This window comes from Amphiura filiformis, chromosome 17, assembly GCF_039555335.1.
Source record: "Amphiura filiformis chromosome 17, Afil_fr2py, whole genome shotgun sequence".
NCBI lineage: Eukaryota > Metazoa > Echinodermata > Ophiuroidea > Amphilepidida > Amphiuridae > Amphiura > Amphiura filiformis.
Genome location: NC_092644.1, coordinates 12,191,941 through 12,218,555, shown reverse-complemented (window position 1 = coordinate 12,218,555; position 26,615 = coordinate 12,191,941). Strand labels below are relative to the sequence as shown.

The window sequence follows — 26,615 nt, the reverse complement described above, 5'->3', positions numbered from 1 at the left end:
ATGTTTAATTTTGCACCATCAAACATACAAACTTTCTCAAACAAATGGTAGGTCTTCTTTCCTGAAGGCACCATGTCAACAATGCCTAGAAAAGTTGCTTTTACCTTGTATTTTTGCCATTTTCTGCGATTCCTTTTCTCTGATGAAGGTACCGGCAGATGAATCCCTTTACATGCTATCAACCAATCATGGGGAGTTGATTGTCTTTATATCTGGCTCTGATTATAGCTCTCCATGCTTTTTGTAAAGAGATCTGTGGGGACACCCATACATCATGGCAGATACAAAAACCATTTGTAATGCTATTCATGTTTTTGTTTCAGTCACATGAGACAGCAGTAACCATGACGATACAAGTTGACAAGTTGGTGCAGAGTTTACCAAGAGTGAAGTGGTCAGTACCAGTGCATAAGGAAGCTCAGTGGCTACTAGATGCTTGTATACAGTATATAGCCATACACTTCCTATTAATTGTGCAACACCAAAACTTTGAAATGTTACTTGTGGTAAGTGCAGAGAATTGGCTTTTCTATTGGAAATCTACACTCCCCAAGTGGAAGTTTTAGCTAGTCTTCCATAGAGGGAGAATGGATTTCAAGTAGAATAGACAGTTGGATATAACTTCCATTTGCAATATACTTCAGTTGTGGTAAAGCCATGTACAGGGGGGAGTATGGGTTTCAAAATAAATAGCCCATGCAGCCAATTCCATTTGTAAAATATACTCCCTCTGTTGGAGACATTTCTTAAATTTTCCAGGGGTAGGGCAGATTTTAAATGGAATATCCATAGCCATAATGTACCATTTTTTTAAAAGAAATTTGGTTAATTTTGTTAAAACCTTATTTTTTGTCATATTTATAGTATCTGGTCCATGAGGGCCAAAGGCGGCAAATTTGAAATTGAAATAAAGGCAAAAATATGAGGTCAAAAAACAATAAAATACATAAGAAAATAGGCATCACAAACCTTCATAACTTTAGAACCAAGTGTGCTAGACCTTTGGTGTTTTCAGTATATGATAGTATAATGTTTGTATATAAGGTAATGATTATAGTACCTCAATTTTCAAAAATGCCTCCTTTGGCCTCCATGGACCAGATCATGTCACATATAGGAATCAGCCTAATTTGTCGTGTTTGTAGGACAATAGAGCACTTTTGAATCAATGTTGTGATGTGCCCTCAGTAATTTAATTTGATGATTTATCTTTGTTTACAAAATTACATGAGTGATGACATTTTGGGGGATTCCCCTCTCAAATTGAGCAAAACAAGTTGAATCATATCTAATTTGGAATATTTGGAAACCCCCTGAGATTGTAAAGTGAAGATGATGTCACGGGATTCCCCTCAGGAAATGATGTCATGTGAAAGGTTAATGTTATAATTAAGGCTTGGGAATTCCCAAGATCACATTTGGCTATTAATACTTGGGATTTCCCATTGCTTGATATATAAGAAAATGTAAACACAATTATTGTCACAGTTGATAGTGTTGATCTGGGCTAGCTAGCTAATATGCTTACAGTCCAATTCCTTCAAAGAAAGGAAATTGCAAACCAGAAATATTTTATGTAGTCAAAGTACTACTATTTGCCAGTGTTGTCGGAGAAGATCTAGAATACGCCAAAGAACGTACTTCTCCCACGCAAGGAATATATATTCTTCTGTCGACTTGCTGAAGTCTGGTGTTTTGATTCAACGCAACTGTCAAAATAAGTGGGGACAACTGCATCGCAGTCCTGCTTCCTGAAGATATTGTGTGAAAGGTGGAAATAGCACCAAGTTTGATATAAAATTGGATGGTTTGAACCCAATGCACAAATTTATTGGTCGAGCTATGAGTTTTAAAATATTGGACGAGACGTAGTCGAGTCCAATATTTTAAAACTCAAACTTATATCGGTTAGTATAAACGATGGAAATGGTAATCATGTCAATTGGTATCGCTTTTAACAGCTCAATTATTACGCTGTTAGTGATGTGGTAGGCCTACCATTTGTTGCCTCTACTTTGCAAACGACGTTCATTCTTTCTTACTTTCCCGTTCTTTCTTTCTTGCTTTCCCGTTCTTTCTTTCTTGCTTTCCCGTTCTTTCTTTCTTGCTTTCCCGTTCTTTCTTGCTTGCTTTCCCGTTCTTTCTTGCTTGCTTTCCCTCCCTTTCTCTCTTGCTTTCCCTCCCTTTCTTTCTTGCTTTCCCGTTCTTTCTTTCTTGCTTTCCCGTTCTTTCTTTCTTGCTTTCCCGTTCTTTCTTTCTTGCTTTCCCGTTCTTTCTTTCTTGCTTTCCCTCACTTTCTTTCTTGCTTTCTTTCTTTCTTTCTTTCTTTCTTTCTTTCTTTCTTTCTTTCTTTCTTTTTTTCTTTCTTTCTTTCTTTCTTTCTTTCTTTCTTTCTTTCTTTCTTTCTTTCTTTCTTTCTTTCTTTCTTTCTTTCTTTCTTTCTTTCTTTCTTTCTTTCTTTCTTTCTTTCTTTCATTCTTTCTTTCTTTCTTTCTTTCTTTCTTTCCCTCTTTCCTTCCCCTTTTTACTTATTTTTTCTTTGTCTTTCCCTTTTTTCTTTCAGTTTCTCTCTTTCCTGCGTTCCATTTCTCTTTCTGTTTCTTGCTTGTTCACTTTCTTTCTCTCTCTCTCTCTCTCTCTCTCTCTTCTTTCTTTCTTTCTTTCTTTCTTTCTGTCTGTCTATTTCTTCTTTGTTTTCGTTTCTCTCTCCCTTTCTCTTTCTTGCTTTCCCGTTGTTTCTTTTTCTTTCTTTCTTTCTTTCTTTCTTTCTTTCTTTCTTTCTTTCTTTCTTTCTTTCTTTCTTTCTTTCTTTCTTTCTTTTTTTCTTTCCCTCTTTCCTTCCCTCTTTCCTTCCTTTTTCCTTCCTTCCTTCTTTTTCTTTACATAGGCATAAATCCCGGGATGAGTAATAAATTCCTCAATATTTCGATAAGGGGCATGATCTACTGAATCACCTCCATGTTGACGCATGTATGTGGGTTCCTTTATTTCTTTCGTTCGTTCTTTTTTTATATGTGTTTCTGTTTCATCAAGTAGGCCTATAGCAACATGCATTGGGTTTCAAGAAGGTTGAGTTACATAGCGTAAATTTCGGTGTTGGGGTGGGTATAACCCCCCCAATGTTTTGATAAGGTCAATGGTCCGTATAATCACCCCAAGTTCACACATGTATAATAGATGTGGGTTTCTGACAAAATTAACCTCATTTTTGGCCAAGCTAAAAAGTGCCAATTTTTGCGGCCTTCGTGCGAATTTGTTCCACTTTTGCACAATATAATTCACCGGTAGGCCTAATTAGCTTGCCATAATTTATTCTGTCGCCAAGATGCTGGCTTCACTGTAGGCCTATTGCAAGAAATTGATTTAAACGGACCCATCCCCCCTGCCATGTCAAGAGAAATCTACGCCATTGTTAATGTTGCCAAAAGATGCCGGATTCACTATTAATATGCCTACTTCAAGAAATGTTTTCATCCCTCCCCTAATGTCAAAAAGAACTACGCCACGGATATTTAGCGGTTGCGGTTTTATACCACGCTATAATCTGCTAATAATGTCCCACACTCCCCATCGAAATTCATCACAACATGACAAACGAATAAACTCAAATTACTTTCCAATACCGTATATATGCCTAGGCCTACCTTGAATTTAAAATCTTGGAAAGTCATCACAAAAGAAGTTTCCGAAAGTCATAATTTGCATAAACGAATGCAGTTGATTTATTATTATAGCCGTTGCGGTTACCATGCCGCATAATGCCCACTCTCCGTCGAAAGTCACCACGAACGGATAAACTAATATCATTTTCAAAATTATTAGATCACTTGGACCATTTATTTTCAAAATACGTAACTTAAAACCACCTTTGTCTCAGCCATTAATTTGTTAGTTCCGTCTAAGAGATGTCTTAGATGAAACTGGAAGTTTTGTTACCATTAGCGCGTCGGGAAGTTGCCACGACCTGTGCGTAATCCGCGTATAGCAACGCAGCAACGGACCGTAAATAAGCGGGCCACCATTGGTTGATCTACCGAATAAATCCAAATAATTATTTGTATTTATTAATTTATCTATCTATCTATGCATTTACCATTCATCTGGAAATGCTAGAACTTATTTATTTATCTATTTATTAATTTATAATTTATCTATAATCTCCGAGATGATACCGATGAATCGATCAGTTCCTCTTCAAAGTATCGATTATCGGCAAGTTCCTCTTTAATAGTATAGATTATGTTTTCAGAATCTTTTTCAAAAAGACAAAATTCAATTTTTTTTTTTTGTGATTTTTTTTTGGGGGGGGGGTCAAAATCAACTGATCTTACATGCCTAGAGCAAAACAAAAAAATTGAAATTTTTTTTTTTTTGAAAAATTGAATTTTTTTTTTTGCGGCCTGTTTCCGGACTTTTTTGGCCCTACTTCCGGATTCCATAAGTTTCTGTAACGTTTACATCAATGGGGATCCATTTCACCAACATTTTTGACGATTCGTAGTGCTTCGTAAGCACTGTAAAATACATTTCACTAAAATAATTTACTAATCTGCACTTCCCAGAGATCGCCAACCAACAGTAGCGGAAAAAATTTGGAAAAATCCCTGTCTCATGAAGTTACGTTACTCGTTCCCGAGTCGTTCGTAAGTTGCTAAAATGATATAATTGAATTATGAGGGTTGAGAAGATGAAGTAATAAAGTGTTTATAATGATATTTAATTGGCAATAAACTGATAAAATCAGCTTTAAGCTGCAAGCCTGCACTCACTCTGCAGCAATGCAAGTACCAAGGCAACAGTCGTGACAGTGCAGTTTGGTGGATATGCCAATTTCATAAGCTTATCTAAAATCCTACTGTGTCTATGCTAACATCATTCACACCTTGCAGAGTCTTAAATTAGTTCAAAAAGTGATATTTGGCAGATATTTGTGTGAGATTGCCGAATTCTGCAGCTTTTACGTGGTTTAGCACCGGTTTTTACTAGTTTTTTGTACTTTCCACGGATATTTCAACAAACCACATTAATTTCTTCATTTCTTAGCAGCTGAAACATGCATTTAGTACACCACAACATTGATTTTCAAGCCTAGAATCATGAAATTAAACATCTCTTTCCGCGTCCGTAGAAAATCAAATTCTCCCGGTTTGACAGCAAAATAACAAAATCGAGTTCATGAATGAATAGTCTCATACAGTACGTTTGTGTTCTCTCTTGATCACAAATGGATCCAATATGCTATTTTTTTTGACGTTTTAAATTGTGTGGAGAGGTACAAATGTATAGGAAGCAAGATTCTGAAAATCTGAAAAGATTCTGAAAGCAGCGCAAGGAGTTAAGTTTAGAGAAAGCAGCGCAAGGAGATAACATTTGGAGAAAGTAACACCATTTTTGTGTGAGGATTTCATATGCAAGGATATTTATAAACTCAAGTGTACACTGGACTTCGCTGATTTTCGCAGGACAAGTGAATAAGGATATTACATCAGTCGTCCAGAACATTGCAAGAACTTTATGATCACCAAGAAGAAGAATGCTGGCTAAGTACTAAATAGATAAAGAGTGATTATATTTGATTATTGTGTATGTGCATTTGTTGTCATATATTATACCAATCATAACGTGCTTTCAATTAAAGACTTAGATTTTGTTAGCTAAAATCAAACAGTGTATTTGTGTTGTGCATTCGTGTGAGTTCGGGTAAAAGGTGATTTTGGCCTTGAGTCAAGTACGACTCGTAACAATGTATTGGGTTCTTTTAGTCCTGCTTGGTATTCCTGGTGTGTTTTGCTTGTTTGTATATTCTTGTGTATATTTGCTTAGAGGTTAACAACTGCGCATCGGTTATTTGGAGGGCATTTTGAAAAATCTAAACATTTTGCCTTTGGAACCGAGGAATATTCTGAGGTCCAAAGCAAAATGTTTAGATTTTTCACAATGCCCGACATATTACCGATGCAAAGTTATTAACCTCATTCACAACCGTCACTTTAATCTCTTCACTTTACAAAATAACACAAAATTTTGCTCAAAAGTTTATAAAAATAGATGATTTTTCATCTTCCCTTTCTAAAAATCGATCAGGCTAAAACAAGACGACCAATAACAAAATTGTGTATCACAATCTGTGCAAATATGGTAGATATAACACATAACACCATATTTAAGCAGCCAAGATAGTAACTGGCTTTTCTTTTATTTTACCTCATTATTTCAGCTTAAAATAGCTGGAAATATTTTGTATTTTTTGGCAAAGAATAACATAAGTCAACTTTGACAGAAATTGTATATTACAAGTTTTAATTGATTCTGTCAAATCTAGTGTCCATGGAATCAGACTGATAATGAAATATGCTTTTATGCAGCCCATAAAAACCCCAATGAATAGAAATAGGCTGAGTGAGTGGTTCAACCATCTTGCTATGAATTCATTTCTACCTATTCATAGTTATTCAACCAAATTAAAGGTAACCATCATTTCTTACCATAGATATCTATTTTGATGACCGTTGAACTTATTCAAGTTGAATAATTATCAAACCTTTGATACCTTGGAGGTCAATTTCCTATTATCATTCATAATCCTTAACATATCGATATTCGTTCCTTTCAACATAACAAATTAGCCATACAGCCACCTGTCCAGCCTGGGATGGGCAATTTGCTCCTGGGACAGGCAAAATTAATGTCTTTGGCAAATATTAAATACAGACCCTTTGCAGCTCCTATACCAGCGCAAATCTAAAGTGTGTGGACAGTGCAGTGCATACTTTATGTAATAAGGCAGGGTTAGCAGTGCATGTGAAGCAGAAACTTGCTGCTACAGGAGTCTACACAAGGAGCTTCATAAAATTCAGTGTATTGCTATAAAGTTAACAATTATGTAACTTGACAACATGGTGGACCTCATGGAATTAATTGCAGACAATGTAACTGCTGCCACCAGTGTAAGCTAACGGAAAAAGTGTACTGATTTCATTCAAAGTACTGTATGACGTCACTGTCCTCAGATAGAATGAACTAGTTCAATAACCCTAATTCATGCTAAATACTAAAAATAAGTTCAGGCTAATAAATCAAGCTATTTGAAGTGACTGCACCCAAGAGGTTTGGTTTGTGTTTTCCAGGTCAAATTTTGGACAGGGAGTTAGGTGAAAATGATGGGCAGTGGGCACTCATCAAATCTAGGTAAACCCCCGTCGTATGGTCAAACCATTAGTTGAAACACAAGGTCTAATGAACTTCATATTTCGTAATTCTTTTCATTTCAGGGACTGGGCTGGAACAAAGATCTATTGGAATCATTATTTGATAGAATCGTACACAGTCTTTCTGAAGATACAGCCATTCCAGCTTATCTAGCAGTCAATAGACTGCGGCAAAAGGCTAGTCTAGATGACTGGAACCAGGTCAGTATCAAACTTTTTTTGTGTGTAGAATTTTTTACACAATAGTTGAAATATGGTACAATACAATGACAGTAGACCTGTATGGTACTTATCAATGGGAGATTAGGCCAAATAAAAAAGGGTTTGTCTCAAAGCTCACACACGCATTTGTAAAATCTCGCGATTCGAAATGCTGAATTTTTTTTATTTAAAAAAAAAATCATTTATTTTTTCCGGAAAAATTTGGCGAAAATCAGATTTTTTTTCTCAAAATACCAAAAAAATAAAAATAAAAAATCGCATTTTGCATTTGTTTTCAAACCACTCGTGAGCTTTTATTTTTTTTGGCTTATAAGACTCAAATGATTGTCCTGGATCCGCCTCGTTGATAGAGAACATAGACTGTTGGAAGTTGGATGTGGATCTTTGGTAGTAGGTGTGAAGACACATTTGTCCTCATTTGACAGTGATTACCCTTCAACCCACTGAGTCCCTAGGTGGGGAGCTCAAAGTTAGGTTTGGGTAGAGGTGTGCCACTGAGAATTTGAAAGTGGACTGATCCATATGCCAATTTCCCCAAGAAAGTTTGCCCCATCGTTATAACCAACATTTTGGCCAAATTTACTTTTTGGCTACAGTTAAGCAAAATTGGGCTAGTTTTCAGACAAAATTGTGAAAGTTTAGTAAAAATATACCCATCCATGTACCAAAAAGGGGTCATTGATATACCAAATGGTCAAAAATTCAACTATGTTCGAGCGTGTCCATGTTTGGTTATTTGTATCATTTGCACCCACCCTCATTCTCACTCAAACACAGGGATAAGATAGGCCTCTTCAGATAAAGTGATTTAGCATGTCAAATTCAAGTGATTTCGCATGTCAACATGGGGTTGTGGGCCACTGTACAAAAGTTAAGTTTTTATTTCTTCCATGGTCCAGCTACACGCTGGTGATCGGCGATTGTGTAGAAGTGAAGAGCTCTCGATCCTCCCCTTCTATGTGCCAACGACCAATGGGTTTAACTGTCTTGTTATCAAGACCGTCGATCAGCCAATTAGCATGATTGTTTATCACCTGTATGCTTACGCTTGTGTACATGTACTCAATACGCACAGCCCAACAAAATAAAAATTGACTATATATGACCCATAAAAGCATATCTTGCATGTTGATGATCCTATTGACACATTTTCCTATTCTGTTATTGCAGGATGCATTGGAACTAGTGAATCGACTCGTTGAAATGTGTCATAATTACATGGTGAAAAATGTGAATTATTTAGCGAATACAAGGATGGAGTCGTATTCAGAAGAACTTCAAAAGAAAATCAAAGATGGTATGTATTCCTGCCTGATGTAGACAGAATCCACAGTAGATGATTTTGTGTCAATCATGGAGGCCGGGGAGAATAGTGTGCCATTTGAATGTTTCATCATTGATTGTGATCTGCAAATTGTGTTATGCACAAATATTCTTAATATATATTTCATTCCATTTTGGCTGTTGCTGGAAATTGCTGGGAGGATTAATGTTGTTGCCATTGCATGAGAATCCAGGAGCAGCTTTCATATAGCACTCAATGCCTGGGGTGTGAATCCTGTCTAATTACTGTATTTCGTTAAATAGTCGCCCCCCTCAAATAAACGCCCCGCCACTTTTTTCAATCAAGATGTTTCAAAAATTCCAATATTTCCATGCTATCTTGTGTAGTAAGCTTACCAAGTTGCTCACATGGTCGGTAATAGCAGCAATAAATGGCGAAAATCTGCATCGTAAACCCGGAAGTGAACCAAAAGTCAGTGTCAAAAGTATATAGTTCGTCATTTTAGCGTGACTTTAAGCTTACCTAATGATTTTAACGGGAATTGTCGAGCTAAAATGACCTCTAATAAACGCCCCCTTGGGAAAATGTAACGCCCCCGGGGGCGTTTATTTGACGAAATACGGTATACAAATTTAGCACAATATTTGTCCATCTGTGTTTGTGTTCCAGATGCAGTATTTGTGGATGAGGACATGAAGGCATTAGCGCGACGACCTGTATTGAGTAGTTCTCAGAAGGTAAGATGATTCAAAGCAGGGCTTGCAAATCCCCTTCCCTCTTTCCCCGGACAAGTTTAGTTGGGCAAACAAAAACATGTCAGCTGACAGGCAAGTAGATGGTACCTCACATTGCATGGTGTCTTGTCTAATCACTATCATTATATGATCATGGTGGCTCAGTGGTTAGGGCCTTGGACTCATAATCTGAGAGCTTGCTCCACGTGCGTGAGTTCGATTCCCTGTCCCACCACCGTGTTGCGCCCTTGGGCAAGGCGCTTTGTTTCATTTGCCTCACCCCACCCAGGTGCAATGGGAAGCTGTTAGGGGTAGTCACAATCGTTGTACTGATGGACCCTGCACCACTTGTAGGCTGCAAACGTGGTTCCGACATATTCATTCCTATTCCTAATGGTAACTGGACATTTCATCCCCTCGCATTTTCATCCCCTGGACATTTCATCCCCTGGACATTTCATCCCCTCATGTTAAAACGCTATTGTAGCGTTATTTGAGCGTGACAGTAAAAAGATTGCATATGAATATAATAATTGTTTAGGATCTTTAGAAGGAAATAATATTTAAGGAAATTAATCTTTATTTAAAATTAGTCTTATTTATCCAATGTATGCACCGTGTTCTGTATGAGCTAGCACCAGCTGATCACACGTATAAAAATCGATCGATGTTGAATGGCAATAGTGCAATGAATTTACCTATTGAACAGTGCGTGTAGGCCCCTACACGGATGATTCTAATTCAGTATTACGCCTAGTATTATTATTAAAAGTATTATTATTTTGTTATTTTACCGGTAGGCCTATCGTCATCATTATATTATTATTAATATTTTTATTATTATTATTTATATTATTATACTTTGTTTTTTGTTGTTGTTGATATTAGCCTAGACTATTTAACTTAGCTAAAGTGTATTTCTTCTCTTTCTTCCTGTTATTTATGTATTTATTGTGTATTGTTTATGTATCTATTCTATATGCTGTTTATTTATTTATAATTATTATAATTTATGTATTTATTATTTATTTTGTTTGTTTATTTATTTATTAATATTTACTTAGTTGTTCATCTAACAAAATTAGTAGGCCTACATTTTTATGGGAACCATGTATCTGTCCAGGGGATGAAATGTCCAGGGGATGAAGTGTCCAGGGGATGAAGTGTCCAGGGGATGAAGTGTCCAGGGGATGAAGTGTCCAGTATTCATTCTAATGATGGCGGAATAAATGTAAAGCGCTTTTGAGGCTGTTTACGGCATAAAGCGCTATATAAATATCTACATTTATTTATTTATTTTATATGAATAAAAAAGGGGGCAAATTAAAATTATGAGAGGGCAGGTGGGCTTTCCCATCAGGCTTGCAACTTTTACACATTTATAAGGCTTGATTCTCAGTCTCAGATAGATCCAATAGCAAGGGTGAAATTAAGCGGGAGACAGGAGCCGTTTGGCCCCCAGAAACTCTGCAATGGCCCCTGGTTCCATCTCATTTGTAGTTGACCAGGGGACACTTTTCTCAAAAAACTGGCCCCCTGGATAGTGAAAAAAAGGTATCAAATTCAGAGCAACTAGTGCTTATTTAACCCATCCAGCATATCTTTATTTTTATTGGCCCCTTGGTAAATGGAAGTGGCCTTTGGTTTCTTCAAATCTTGGTGAACCAGGGGCCACTTTTTTGCTGAAGTGGCCCCTGGTTCAAGCTCTCTTATTTTCACCCTTGTCCAATAGTAACCCAATATTAGGCAAAATAAATAGTACTTCTCAGAGCATGTGTAAATTTTAAATCCATTGCGGAATATGCCCGACCCAAATTCGGTCAAAATAAGCTTAAAACTTACATTCATATTTATACACAAAATGAAATATTTTAAAGTGTTAATCACACAATTATTCCACCAAATGCTTTGAAAACACTTTCTTGTTTTAAAAAATTGGCAAAAAAATTTAATTGACCAATTTTTCCAAGGCAAATGGTACACCCAGTGCTATTATCTTGCTCTGTTCTTCCAATTTAGAAGACATCATTACTGCTTTCATGTGCATTGGATATGGTACTGAGTCCTGTGGTTTCTTACAGATGTTTGGTTTTGTATCCATCTGTATAAAGAAGTGAAAGTGAAACTAGAATTAGGGATGACCAATGAACCATCAACTTGATTAGAACACTCCCATAGACATGCAGGGAGCTCAACTGTGCACTGCTTGCACATACATTTCTAAATTGATCTCATTCTTTTATTTTTCAATATTTTTCTGTAAAATTTGGGGAAGTTACTGCCAATTATATTTTGTAACTATCTTGCAAATTACAGCAACATAACTTATTTTGTTTTTCTGTAAGTGCGAGTCAAAATTGGTCCATCGCCACAGTGCGCTTTAATTGCCAGTGGCTGAGTTTAGCACTGCTCAAGAATGGCACAAAATATTCAAATCAGTAAGATCAGGTGAAAAACGTGGCCTACTGAGCTGTAATTTGGCAGAGTTGCCAGTAATACCTCTATCATACCCTCTGTAAAAAGGTTAAAAATTGAACAAGTAGATCTCGAGTTACAAATTAAATCACCAGCTTCCCTTTGGAATTTTTATATTCCTTTCAAATCATGTTAAGAAGACACCTTTCTGAACATAAATGTGAAGTTTCGTGCTCATTCGATGTATTGTTCACCTGATCTTAACCCTAAACGTTTTCTTATATTTAGGCCTATAATATCTACAACTTGCTGCTGGCTATACCTTGTTTAGGACTTTCAAAAGAAGTACCTGAATGTGCAACCATAACTGTTTCAAAATAGCCCGCGATAGTCATGCAGGTAACTCCGAGGTCAAGCATTGAATTGGTTTGAACAAAGATACTCATAATGTATTGAGTGCTACTTTGGTTTGAATGAGGAATACTACAGGAATACACATGAGCATGATGAGGATAATCTCTATTGTTGTGAATGAGTCAATGACCTTCAAAACTTAAGATTTTGTTTACATACACCTACTAATTGGTCATATTAAACCCAATAACATTGAAATTCTTGGTTGTGAAAAAAAAGTTCACCTACTTAGTGCAATTTTGATTTTGTGCCATATCGGCTATCTTGGATGATTTTTGGCAAATGTCCTCTAAATGCATGATTTCAATGCCTTGGTTTGAAAAAATAAGTTATGCCAGTGACTAGTTAAGTGCCATTTCATAAGAAACCCTTTGATACTTTCACAATATGCTTGTTTCATGTTTGCAAATATGTTAAAATAAAGAAATATATAAAGGTAAATATATGCTTATGCCAATTTTGCTCCCAACTGCTATTTTTGGACCTTGTCATTTTATTTCGTTCCAATGACCGGTAAGAATGGGAAACTTTGATAATTCATAATTCAAAAGTTTTTGACCGATTTTGACCATTTAACCACCAAAATACTTCTGTTGATTAGTTCTACTCAGAAAACAATCTTTTGTAGCAATAGGGTCAACATGAAAGTTTGATGGTTATCCCTACTAGAATATATAGGATCCACAAGTTTCTTCTAATTAAATCATAAAATTATTTTACAAAATGTAAAAAAGTATATGTAGCCTTGGTTGTTTTACACATCTGGACCAAGTTATAGCATGGCACATCATCACGTTTGGTCACAGTGGTTCGTTATGTAAAAATGTCCATCTAGGAGTCAGCTTTACATTTCTGTGCATCAGTCACTTTAAATTGGGGAAAGAGAAAACTGTAAGCTGATGATTTTGATAGAGTTGGTAATTCTTACACATTGCACATTATATATATTTTTTTTCTCTGCAGCCACGATCATCATCAGCGAGAGGTGCTAGCGGCAATGCAACAGGGTCATCTACGAGAAGCACTAGTAGGTCAGCAGCAGGTCAGAGACCAGGGAGTTCAGCAGGTCAAAGGTCAGAGAGTAGACAGGTCAACAGTGCCAAATCAGGAGCTAAATGGAAACCATAGCAAAGATAACACCCCCCCCCCCACACACACACAAATGAACCAATTGGAAAATGGAAAGCTTATAGAAAACCAGACACCTGAAAAAAACTTTTAAAAAGGGTTCAGAGAAATGCAGACATAGTTCCTGACATGGGTAAATGTAATTGTCCTAGCCTGTATATGCTATAAAGCAAACTGTCTGATGACACATTTATAATAGCAACCAGTGACTGGATAACAGGTTTGCAATGTGATAAAGCTTTCAATTGACCTATGTAAGAACAAGCAAGTGGAAATTGTACCAAAAAAGTGCCCTGACATCTCTGAATTGCAAACTCAAACAGCAAATATGTAAGATGGTTAAATAAAATTGTATAACTGTTATGTATGCTGATGACACATCATTAATGTGCAAAGCTAAGACTGTTTCTGATCTTCAAATGCAATTTGAGTCTTATTTGAGTTGATGAATTTAAATATCTAAATGTAAAATTTGACTGTAACTTGTCCTGGTCAGCTCATGTTGATTATATGTGTAAGAATGTTTCCAAAAGAACTGGTATTATACGTATGCGTGTTAAACATTTTCTTCCAGTCCACACCACTGTAATGTTATCAAATACCCTTGTTCTTCCTCACCTTGACTATGGAAGCACAGTTTGGTCAAATTTTTCAGTTGAAACAAATTACAGGTACTTCAGTAATAATTTGGCCAGAACAATACTTTCTGCAGATATTAGAATGCCAATAAATGAATTGATGGAAACACTTCAGTGGATTAAACTAGATAATAGATGTGAGAAAGGTTTTAACACATACATAATGACAGCCAGTGAAAAAATTTCACTGACTATTTTACACATAGATTAAACTTTATTTCTCCGTCTACATAATAGATGGCATGCTTAAGGGGTGGGGTATGAACATTTGGACAGTATTTATTGTGGGACATTAGAGCACATCAGACATATCAAATTACATTCTGAATAAAAAGACTGTCCTTCTGATATCAAATAATTTTGATTTTTTGAAATTCGCAATGAAATACACATTTTATGGCAAATGATTAAAAATTGATATTTTTGATATTTAACAGTACTTAAAGTAAACTTTATAAATCTGATGATTTATACTTAAAGTGTATGTGTGTGGGATGAAAAGTCGACGATCAATTGAAACTTTTGACCTTTCGTATTGAAGATATGGATTTTTTATCCCAAAACACTTTAGCTTTGGAATGTGTGCACCTGACTGACTTAATGGGGTGCTAATTAGGGAAGGTACAGATCAAAAATGCTATGTTTTGAAATTGTTCAATAATGAATCCCGTTTATTTAAGAATAATGAAATATTTGAAGTCCTCTGGCCAGGGGGGTGCAATGCATCAACAAAAAATGTCCAAAAAGTCCAAATTAACAAAAGAATCACTTTTTTATGTTAAATGGGGGCAAAATCTTAGGTGAAAATTCTCTTCCCTCCCAAAAAGTTCCTGTATGGTCGGGAATCCTTCAGTTAAGTCCAGTTTCATCACAGAATTTAATTGTAGAATTTCTTCTCTTCCCCATACACTGCTTAGCATGTGCAGATATAGGTAGTGTATGTGCGACATCCGTGATGGAAGTCGAAAACTGTTGGTCCCATGTTCAGGAGGATACATCCCTGTGCATGTTAAAGTGTCAGATCCCCGGTTCTGATATCTGCACTCATTCCTAGGTTTCAGGGTAAGTTGGCGATAGTACGACTGGTGGACAGTTGAAGCTGCCGACTCAATGAAATGAAATGAAAGTCCACATCTTACAATTAATGGGAAATGGTTGAGCACCCTACTTAAATATTCCTAGCTACAAGTCTGGGGAAGTGAGTACTTCATTCAGCACCCTACTCAAATATTGCTAGCTACAAGTCTGGGGAAGTGAGTACTTCATGCTTGCTGTGGATAATTAGCAAAGTTCGTAAGATTTTCAAATTATTTATATGTGTATAAGGAATGTGCAATATCATTATCCATATTCTTTCAGGCCAGGGATTTTGTCAAATTAAGCATCGCTGTTGTTGAGGTAATATTGTTTTTTGTGAATCAATTGCATTTTTTTAAAAATGTTTTGTACAAGAATGGTTATTTTTTGTAATTTTGTGTATTTTAATGAATTAAGTGAAATATTTTGTCACTGCTTTGACATACATATTCATGCAATTGAATGTGTGTCCTGTATTCTATGATATGTATGCACAAAACAAGCTAGACTGGCCACAAATTATACCAGGACTGATGTTAGAACTGGTCTATAATGTTACAACTGGTCTAACTGCTAACTGTGGAGGTTGGACTTCAGGAGGAATCCTTTTACTCTTTTCTTTTCTGCCTTTACTCCTACATGTGGCAAAGTCCAACAGTTAAACTGCAGCCATCTAATAACAGGATCTAGACAGAATATAGAATAAGGTATGTAAATACCAAAAAGTTCCTTATCTGTAGGACTTATCTCCATAGTTAGACCAGGTCCAAAGTTAACCCAAATCTCACTTGTTTTGTGCATAGGAACCTATAAGGCCAGAATATAATCAATGATTTGTATGTTGCTGTTGCAACAAACGTAGCAGCAACCTACAGCAAAAAATGACTGTAGCGTTTGCTGCAGCAGCAAATGTTGTATTGAGAAGAACAACTCCAAATTGGATTGTTCTTCCATGTTACATGTACATCATACAAAAACTTGATAGTTGCATATGTGCTTACTATCGAGCACTTTTAAAACATGCAAACATGAAGTGCCTCATCCACAAAAGTGTAAAGGGTTTTGAGCAAATCATTGAAACACATAGTTATATACGAACAAGTAAACCTGCAAATGTGTGTCTCAGTTGGTAAAGTGCCGGACTTTTGCCAATTTCATATGCTAACTATCAAGTTTTTACGGTATGAAAATGGGAGCACTCACCTTTAAATATTATGAGGAGAGATTCTGTGATTTGTTGTATGTGATACTTTGATAGTATTGCCCAGCAAACATGAAAATGTTCAAAATGTTATGAGCGTGTCATAAACATGTTTTGGTCAAACTGTAATGTTTTTAAAACGTTTTATACAAAACACACTACAGCAACATTTTAAAAATGTTGTCGAAATGTTATTAAGAAAATATTTCTAAATTATACCCATCATTTAAAAATCAGAAATTGTACTCATAGTGATCATATAAAAACATATATGCCTAGTCCATAAAAGGGGTCATTGATATACCAAAAAAATTTCTTGAGTATTTTCAGAAAATAACATATATGCCTAGAAAAAAACATATATGCCTAGTCCATAAAAGGGGTCATTGATATACCAAAAAAATTTCTTGAGTATTTTCAGAAAATAGCCCAATTTTGCACCACTGTAACCAAAATCTTTGAAATTGCCCCTTATTTTGGTTTAAAAGTTGTAAAAAGTACAACAATTTGTATTCGATTCGGCTGAAAATGTTGACATTTTGTGTATCGATGGGTCCAAATTTTTTTCAAATTCTCAGTGGCACACCCCTACCAAAACCAAACTGGGAAGTGTTGAGGATTTGCCCCCCCCCCCGCATGTTGGCGCGCCAGACTGGGAAGTGTTGAGGATTTGGGGGTTAAAAGTGGATACTGCTGAGTTGGAGAAGCTCTTGATCAGGTCATTTGACAATCGGGCGAAAATAAAAATGGGGTCTGGGGTCGGTGTGTTTGCATCACATTTTTTTGGGCTGGGAAATGAAAAAAGTATGCCACACTTATCTTTACTGTGAATGCATGTATCAAACATTGGGCAGACTTTTGGTACTTTTTCTTTGGTACAGTCAGTCAATGTGTCGTGGTAGCTTTTCACATGCATATCTAATCAATCGGAAAACTGGAAGCGAATCATCCTCGCATTCAGTTTTCCGCTTTTCTATAATTCCAACCTGAGTGAAGTTAACCAAGCCACAGCACCATCAGCAGTTGGAAGGGGCCAATAACTCTGTAGAACCAAATAGTAGTGTGAAATGGTCACCAATATCACTGACTAATAATATTAGACTGAATCCTAATTGTCATCTACCAACAGTGCATTGTATTGTGCAATGCTTGCTAGTGATGACTGACAAATACATACGTAATGTTATAGACATGTGTAATAAATGTGAGAGATGGATTTTGCAAACAAGGTACCATTTATATTTGCAACTTATGCATTTATAGTTTTCGAAGATATCCCATTTGAGAATGTAGAGGAACTGACAGCTTATTGTAACAAAATGAAATGCCTTTTTTAAAGGTGGTGACATACATACCAATCAGATCAAAAGACATTGATGTACACAAGTAAATGTGTATTAACAATAAAAGAAGATATATTTATTACAAGCAATAATATCTTATTTAATCCCAAAACAAATTAACTTGATTTATGTAATGATCTCTGACTAATGATAATAAAGAAATAATGATGATATAAGGACCAATTCTATTATGAATGGAGAGGCTTTGTGTGTATTGAATTTCCCCAGCAAACACAAAAGGTATTCTTTCGACATTACCACAGGTTAGAAAAGGTTTGCAGGAAATGTCGGGTTATATAGAGGGTATAAATTATAAAACATTTTCATAACATTTAAAAACATTTTTTGAAAATCTACTGCAAAATATTCTAACAACATTTTATTTAATTGTTGACAAAATATTTGTTGCAAAAAATATTTTACAATAACATTTTCTTGTAAAACGTTTCATGACCTTCATAACCTGACATTTAATGTTATCAAAACTTTTTTACCAAAACTAAAACCCAAAATATAACCCATTTAAAAACCCTACATCAGCTGTACACATATTTATTACAGTCACTATGTTCCATTAAACACATAGTTGTTTATTAAAAATGTATTATCATAAACAAATATGTGACGTGTCATGTCAAAAGGAGACACTTTTGGGCAGGATCGTAAATGGAGAAATAGCCAAAAATCTGCTGGTGGGTGATTTTTTCACAATTTGGGTTTGTTGCTAATTTGTGATGTTATTGATGTTAAAAATATTGTCTGATAGTTTCAGACCGGAATGTAACTGGCATCTTGTATTTTTTGATTTGGTCAGAAACTCACATAGGCCTACAGGTGTCATCATGGGGGGCTTGTATGGACCATCCCCCTTTTAAAATATTAGGGGGGGGATTTATCCCCCATCCCCGGATCTACGCCTATGAGTTGAAACATCAAAAGGGAAAGAAATTGGTTTGAGTATTGAACTGAGTAATTATGTGGCTGTAAGTATTATGTAATGTAATCCCTGCATTACAAGGAGCACCCCATAGCCCAGAGGTTTTCGAATGATGGTCTAGCCGTGCTAGTTTTGACAGCTGATGGTGGTCCAAAGGGCCAAAGGCCGGAGGGGGGGCACTCACTAAAAATGAGTGAAGCGATGTGCGTGCAGTCTTGCCACAACCCACATTAACCCCATTTTCAACTCCCTCTCACTCAATGACCACTTTTTTATTTTTTATTTTACTGAATTACTGAACTCCTCACTCAATGACCCCTATTTTTTCTTTTCCTGTCACAATAAGACCTCCCTTTGTAAAGAATTGTTGACAAATTTCTGGTAGTCTTTCACCGTTATTTCTCAAAAAAATCCCATTTTGATGACTTTTGAAAAACAATTATCAAAAATGTGTCAACTTTTATATTTTGACCAAATTTTTGTCCCAGTCTAACTGAAAGAATCCCCTTTTGGCCTCCTTACTGAATGACCCCCTTGGTTATATGGCGTCGAAGCTCTCACCAAAACACCCCTATAGCATCATAGCATGTATAGTTTCAAACTGGTACCCCATGTCCGCACATCCCGTCACTTGAAAGTCGAGTGCCTGTAGGCCTATCAGCCCCTATTTCTACAGGCCTTAGGCCCTATTACTATGCAGACAAACAGCGGGCACACTGTGTAGGCCCTTATATTACTCATCCCCCTCAATGATCCCCCTCCTTTCTTCTCTTTTATGTCTGCCTCATTCCGCAGCCGCAATGAAATACCAATATTCCATTGACAGCCAGCCCAATATTTTGCTGTTGGCTTAAAATTAAAATTTTTTACTGTATCGCATCTAGAGTATTGGCTTTTTGCTGTGTTTACGGTCCAGAGGTTTTGTAGGTGATGCCGCGACGGTGTACTAGTGGCCGGCCTATAATAGCTTAGTGTTAGGGCCTATACCTTAAGCCCTAGGGCCTATGTCTTGGGCCTTACGCCTTCGGATCTCGGCCCTATGCCACAGGGCCTATGTCTTAAGATACTCCTTCCCCATTCTCTCCCCTTTTCTTCTATTTTCCCTTTCTTTCTCCTCTTTTTCCTTTTCTCTCTTTCTCTTTTTTCTCCCCTTCTCCTTTCTTTTCCTTTTTCTTTCTTTTTCTCTTCTTTTTGAGCAACCGGCCCTGAGCGGCCCAGAATCAAGCGGCCCATGTGGCGATCGCCACAACGCCACAGTGGCCAGTCCGCCCTTAAAAGATTTCAACTTTGCATTACAATTTCTTGGAAATATTTTAAAAACATTAATGTTATTAACATTAATAGCTTTTTGGATTCTGATGTCCATTTCTTGACTTACGTCCAAATTCATTCGCCCGATAATTTTAGTTGGGACACCCTGTACATGTACACCTAGCAATTTTGAGTTGGTATTTGAGCTTTGAGCAAATATGTCCCAATAATCGCAATCACCACTGACAGGTCTTGTGGTTTTTGAGTGGTAACATATCAAAACAGAAGTTTTAGGTGTTGCCCACTCCCAAGAAAAAAACATGAGACGGAAGCCTTGGGATCTTTATAGAACCTATACCATGTCAGCTTTGTCTCAATATTTGATTGCAAACACTGCTAGGTCATGCATCCCCTGTCCTCCCTCCGACCAACCTTAACCCAACTAGGACTCACTAAAGCTCACTATTAAAGCTCACTATGACGCAATCAGACCAAGTCATATATACCCAGGGAATCGTTGGCCAGGCCAACGTCACCTGTGTAGCTACATGCTGGGGATCTTCTGCGTGGCATGCGAGGGGTCCGAGGTTCAAATCCCGGGGGTGCCAAGTGAATTTCTTCTTCATCTTCTCTCCTTTTTCGTTCCTTCTTTCCCTTCCAATAGCACAAAAACCACGGGTAGGGTTAGGGTTAAGCTGTATGCATGTTTTTCCTATATGCCTCCTTAACCCTAACCCAACTAGGACTCACTAAAGCTCACTATTAAAACCGCTCTGCGTGCATGCATTCCACGGGACTTGATGACGCAATCAGACCAAGTCATATACGAGTCAAATTTTTGGACGGTCATGGTATACCCAGGGAATCGTTGGCCGGGCCAACGTCACTACAGCTACATGCTGGGGATCTGGCATGCGTGGGGTCCGAGGTTCGAATCCCGGGGGTGCCAAGTGAATTTCTTCTTCATCTTCTCTCCTTTTTCGTTCCTTCTTTCCCTTCCGATAGCACAAAAACCACGGGTAGGGTTAGGGTTAAGCATTGCTAAAACATGTTTGGAGTGACTTTCTCTGTTCCATACATGGATTTTAACTTGAACAAACCTTCACATTACTAAAGTTTGTGTTGTGTTCAAATACCAAACCACTCTGATATAGTATACTAGCAATAATTACCTTCATTTTGTGCCTAGTATGTTCCAACCCTGGTGCATATACTATGTATTCTTACCCAAGTGGAGGGGGAGAGACATGATATCATGCTCAGGTATGAATTTTCCGGGGAATTTTCAACAAAATATTTTGGTCACATTTTACTACCCTATAGAGCTAAGAATTGTTGTTAAATTTTTGATGTTTCATGTTCAAGGTCCTATCAAACATGATACCCCTTGTCTGATTTTTGCAAACAATGTACATGTATGTGTGAACATCGCTCCTTGAAAAATAAATTTAGAAAACTAATCTTTTTAATGCATTTTCTTGAATGAGCATGATATATCTACCTCAGAAAGTCAGAATAATAGTGCCCCCCCCCAATTCTTACATGTACCACACTATCCTAAAATATATATGAAATATAAAATATATTAATAATAGCTTTATCCTTATTCAATTACTGATATATTCAAATAGTAACCTAAATATAATACCTTTAGTGCCAGGGTAACAAAAAATGTGACTATGCAATCATATATTTGGCACTTTGTGTAAACATTAGGTGGAGGCGCCATATTAATGTTAGCTTTGCACATTTAATTATTTTCTTTATTTTTCTTCTGAATTACCTGGTGACAAATAAATAAAAATAAAATAATTAAATATCCAAAGCTAATGCTAAATATGGCGCCTCCGCCTAATGAGGCAATATTATATGCATGAAGAGATGTAATTTATCGTTCAATTGCTCTAATCTTATATGGATGTGGTTTTAAAACCCCTCCTGCCTTTGGTTTGAGGTTGATTTCTTCATCACCTTTCAACAAGGTATATCGGTGTAAGATATGAGACAGGAAGATGAACAGCTCCATCTTGGCTATATTTTCACCCATGCAGCTTCGGCGACCTGCAAACAGCACAAGATAACACAAATATACATGTAGATTACATTTTGTGCAGTGCTGTATTTGGAAGGGTTCGGGGACAATGTTTATATCAAAAATGAATAAAGGGGAAACACATGTAGAATAATAGAATCAACCAAATACTGTTTGTAATCTAAATTTCTTCTCAGAGAATCTTGGATAAGGGGGCTATCAGTTTCTTCGGAAGGGGGGTCCCAAATTTACAAAAAGTCGGCGTCAATAAAATTGCTACCCTCACCCCCCTACATGTATTTTGGCAACAAACAATTTATGACCCCCCACCACCGATACACCTTACCCACTAAACAGGCTAAAATTGTATTGAAAGTCATTTTGAATCAAATAAAAACACTATATTTTTGTTCATCTTATGTCTCCCTACATTTTGGTCATCAATAATTTTATGACCCCCCTATTTTTCTTTCCAAAATGTTATGACCCCCTTGTATATTGTGGATAGCCCCCTAAGTGCACAGAATTGATTTATGCACATTAATATGTGAGTATGGATACCACAAATAAATATTATTGGTGTCCTTGTTGTCCTTTGTTTTTAAAATGGAATGTCCAAGGTGATTTGGTTATCAATTTTAATAAACTGCATCTACTTACCTGCACCAAAGATGAGGTGCTCATCCCTTTTTATCACATGATTGTCTTCATCAAGAAATCTCTCGGGTTTGAATTCCAAGACATCTTCACCCCAAACTGATGGATCTTTGGACACGGACCAGATGTTCTGAAGCAGCACAGTCCTAGAAGGAATTGCATACCCTCCAATGGTGGTTTCCACCTCGTACGTCATTCTTACTCCAAGGATGTATAAGATACAGGTATGCCTTTGAAGCTCATGGATTGTAGCAAGCAGGTAAGGCAGCTGACGTTTATCAGACATGGTTGGGAAACGATTTCTACCGCAGGTATCGTCTATTTCTTGCTGGATTTTCTCTTGAATTGATGGAAAAGCAACAAGATAAAGCAGTGCCCAACTGAGAGTGGTGGTGGTTGTTTGCGTACCCCCAACAAACAAATCTTCAACCATCTGAACCAGGTTTTTGTTAGTGAAGTGTATGGACTTGGTTTCGTCATCATCATCCTTGTATACTTCACCCAGATAGGCATCAATAAAGTCACGGTGGTTCTCGGGATCATAAGTGGACTTATGCTCTTCAACAATATCCCCAATTCGTTGGCGAATTTCAGCGATTGTGGTTTTTACCGCATGACCTGGGCCGAATGGAAGTTGTAACAAAAATGGCGCAGAAAGGACCAAAAATTCCTTTCCGGAATTCTCCATTCTTTGATTGATCAGGTCTATCAGTTTTTTTAACTCCAGATCAGAGTATTCAAAGCGTCGACCAAAAGTCAGTGTGTTGATGACGTTAGATACTGCACCGGGGATTATACTTGATGGGTCAAAAGGGGTTTCCTTAAAGGAATGAATTTCCTCTATCAGGTAGTCAGCTTCTGTTGCAATATGAGACTCAAAACTTTTCTTTCCAACACCAAAACCTCTGAGTACGGACAAGGAAAATCTACGCTGATCTCGCCATGCATCACCAGATGAGTACAATACGCCTGTAGGGAGTAAGGTTTAAACACAGTTACTTATTATTCTAGTTACTTATGGTACTTTACTTTACTTAAATCATTCCTTTGTCTACCTGTGTTTTCGCGGAAGGTGTAAAACGGGTGATGGAATGCAGTTTAAAATTTCCGCCAAGGCCGAATCATTTCACATTTTGGATGCATTGCAGCCGACGGGGACCCAACTAAAGGCTGCTAGTCAGGTGTAGGAATGCGTGTATTTGGATTCGTCTATAGACGAATCCAACGAGCCAAGTCATGGTCAGGATTTGGTCAGCCATCTTTGGGTAGCCGCCCGGGGGTGTCACTCCCATTGTGGCCTGTACACCATCCGCGATAATGAAAATGCGTAAAAAGGGTTGTTTTTCGAGGGTGTCAAAAACATGAAAAATTGGAAAAAAGGGTAGCAAAATTGCAATTGCTAAATACGCGGAAATGAAATTTAGGGTATGAAATTTGATGTTAGGAATGAAATCCCTGTTTAGGGTGTCGTTTTAGCCAAAGGTTAAATCCTTGTTTAGGGTACTTTTCAAAAGATGATTATCGCGGATGGTGTACAGGCCACAATGGGAGTGAGAGTGACCCCCCGGGGGTAGCCGCTAGCACCAACCTGGTGTTTTGAGCGCCCCATTGTGCAAATAAAAGCCGCCTAACACCTAGAGAAGATGCAAGGACGAGGAGGGTTAACCCTAACACTGGACCCTGCTTTTTGGGATCGGAAGTCAAAGAAGATCCAAAAAAGTCAAGGAGAAGAAGAATTTTTGCCTTGGCACCCCCGGGATTCGAACATTTGCCCCCTCGCATGCCAACCACACGATCCCGGTCCGGTAGCTACACAGGTTATTGCTGCCCGGCCAGCAATTCCGTGCGCATAACACTTAGGACAGCATTCAAGCTGTGACTTACATTTGGCGGACACACGTGTGAAAAAAATATTTAGGGGTGAAAACAGTCAAAATTCTTGATTGCTTAAATGTTTCTAAGGGTAAAATGTCACATATTTTCAGATTTTGGCACTTAAAACCCTTATTTTTCACTGATTTTGGGAAAAATTCATTTTTGGTCCAATTTTGGCGAAAATGGCCGTTTTGGGGTGACAAAATTTTGACTTGCTAATTTCCTGTGAGTGTATGAACATGAAAACTACTGAGTAGTGCCTATTTTTTTATGCTAATTATGTGACAAAGGTACATTTGTGATATTCAAATCATTAAATGGGATAAATCTGTTTCTTTATTTTTGTAACAGGGTTAGAAAGTTGGGTGTCAGAGTGACAATTGATTTGGGAAAAAATGCAATTTTCGCCCGATTTTGAGCTTGAAAAAGCCATAACTCCTCAACGGTATGAGCTATTGAGATGTTTTTTGTGTCTTTTTGTTCAGTATTTCACTAGCTAAACAGTGGTATAAAACTTGACTCAGTTAAATGTACTGACAAGAATTAAAGTAGTAATATGTTACCCCTACCCCTAACATTTCGGGTGTGAAAAAATAAAGGCCTTCAAAAAAAAAATAAGTCGTTCAAAACTGTGAGGTTTAAGGCTAAACAAATATAAACTTGCTATAGCCAAGACATCCCTCTAGAGCAAGTTTATATTTGTTTAGCCCTGAGAGTCCCAGTTTTGAAGGACTTATTTTTGTTGCGCCAATTTCGCTCAAATTTGAGGACTTGGGCAGAAATATGCCTGTACAGTGCTATGGGGAAAATTTTCAAGTTGACAATTATGCATTTTTTTTTTTATTTTCAGTTTCTACACAAAATTTCACCCCAGAAAATGTTCCTTTAAGTAGGATATCTTTCACTTTAAGTTCCCACCATTCTGTCTGCCAAACGTAAGTCAAAGCTTGAACGCTGTCTTAGGCTGATTGCGTCATCGCAGACCCTGGGATTTGTGCATGCGCAGATTTTTTCATCATAAGATTTTGTAAGATTTGTGGGTGTTAGGGTTAGTAGAATAATATACAATAGAGATAATTCCGCAGGTAATCCCGTCGCATCTATTCATACATAATCCTTTTGTTCGCAAGTACATCCATTTGTAGCGTTTGATATGGTGTAGTTAATCCGATTATTATGTCACTTCAACAGCGAATATACCATGTAGAAGCTGTGTGTTTTGCCGAAGGGAACTATAGGGCCTATTGTGCTGTAAACTTTAATCATTCTTTTGTCTACATGTGTAAAACGGATGATGGAATGCAGTTTAAAATTTCCGCCAAGGCCGAATCATTTCACAGTGTGGGTGCATTGTAGCCGACGGCTACCCAACTAAAGGCGTCAGGTATAGGAATGCGTTGATTTGGATTCGTCTATATACCTACCTGTAGCTCCTGCGTACATTTTCAATGCAGCTGCTGATTTTTTTGGGCCAGGCGCTGGGCGATTATTCATATCGGGGTGATGTAAAATCTCTTTGATAGTTTCAGCAGTATTGGCAACAACCAATCGAATCCCAAACACATTCATATAATAAACAGGCCCGTACTGCTTAGCCAACTCATCAAATACAACTTCCATAGGTTTTCCTTGAAACACCATCTTGTTAATAAATGTAGGTAGACTTCCAAAATATGGCCAACCTGATGGACCAGGAGGCATGTTTGCAGGTGCCTGCTGGCTGCCGCGGCGATTTCGATAAAGTAGATAGACTAGGAAAACTGTGATTGTCAATATCACGATTGTAGGAAAACTAATGGACATGAATGCTGCCATTTTGCTTGCATCAGTCTTCTCAATGCAAAATTGTTAAATACTACGTGTATTTTTTACAGGTCACTTACTCGAATGTAAACAAAGAATTTGTTGTAATATCAAGGGCGCATACCAGTAAAATACACCCACTGAAATAATGAGGAAATTACTAGGTTGTGTTCAAAAATACTTCAGCGATATATTTTTCATGTTTGAACTTTTTTATCCTCCTCTTCGTGAACCCAAAACTGTTTTGAAATTGACCCCCCCGCTTAATGGACCTAAAACTTGTTGAATCCCCATCAGGTACAAACCTATTGACCTCATATGATATCATCTCAAAGAACACAGGGAACATACAGTGGTGGCGCCACGGGGGGGGGGATTCCCCCAGTCAGAACTCT

General features: G+C 37.3%; 2 protein-coding genes across 2 annotated transcripts in view; one reads left to right on the top strand and one right to left on the bottom strand.

Annotated features, from left to right (window-relative positions):
* LOC140136939 (BTB/POZ domain-containing protein 8-like) overlaps window positions 1-13,437 on the top strand; it is a 37,672-nt gene extending 24,235 nt beyond the window's left edge. The window contains exons 10-14 of the mRNA XM_072158590.1: window positions 324-506; window positions 7,272-7,409; window positions 8,601-8,727; window positions 9,385-9,452; window positions 13,242-13,437. Coding sequence (XP_072014691.1) covers window positions 324-506; window positions 7,272-7,409; window positions 8,601-8,727; window positions 9,385-9,452; window positions 13,242-13,406 — 681 coding nt within the window. The 3' untranslated portion in view covers window positions 13,407-13,437. The remainder of the gene's footprint in view (window positions 1-323; window positions 507-7,271; window positions 7,410-8,600; window positions 8,728-9,384; window positions 9,453-13,241) is intronic.
* Window positions 13,438-21,404: 7,967 nt separating this feature from the next.
* Window positions 21,405-26,331, bottom strand: LOC140136937 (cytochrome P450 2J4-like). The gene is made up of 3 exons (XM_072158589.1): window positions 25,842-26,331; window positions 22,546-23,511; window positions 21,405-21,914 (listed from the first exon to the last, which is right to left on the bottom strand). Exons 1-3 carry the CDS (start codon window positions 26,230-26,232, stop codon window positions 21,742-21,744), a joined length of 1,530 nt encoding a protein of 509 aa, XP_072014690.1. The 5' UTR covers window positions 26,233-26,331; the 3' UTR covers window positions 21,405-21,741.
* Between the last annotated feature and the right edge of the window lie 284 nt (window positions 26,332-26,615).

Coding starts and splice junctions, on each gene's coding strand:
- LOC140136937 (XM_072158589.1), bottom strand. CDS start 26,232: ATGGCAGCATTCATGTCCATTAGTTTTCCTACAATCGTGATATTGACA. Junction 23,512..25,841: donor AATGTACGCAGGAGCTACAG/GTAGGTATATAG, acceptor TACTCCCTACAG/GCGTATTGTACTCATCTGGT. Junction 21,915..22,545: donor GCACCTCATCTTTGGTGCAG/GTAAGTAGATGC, acceptor TGCTGTTTGCAG/GTCGCCGAAGCTGCATGGGT.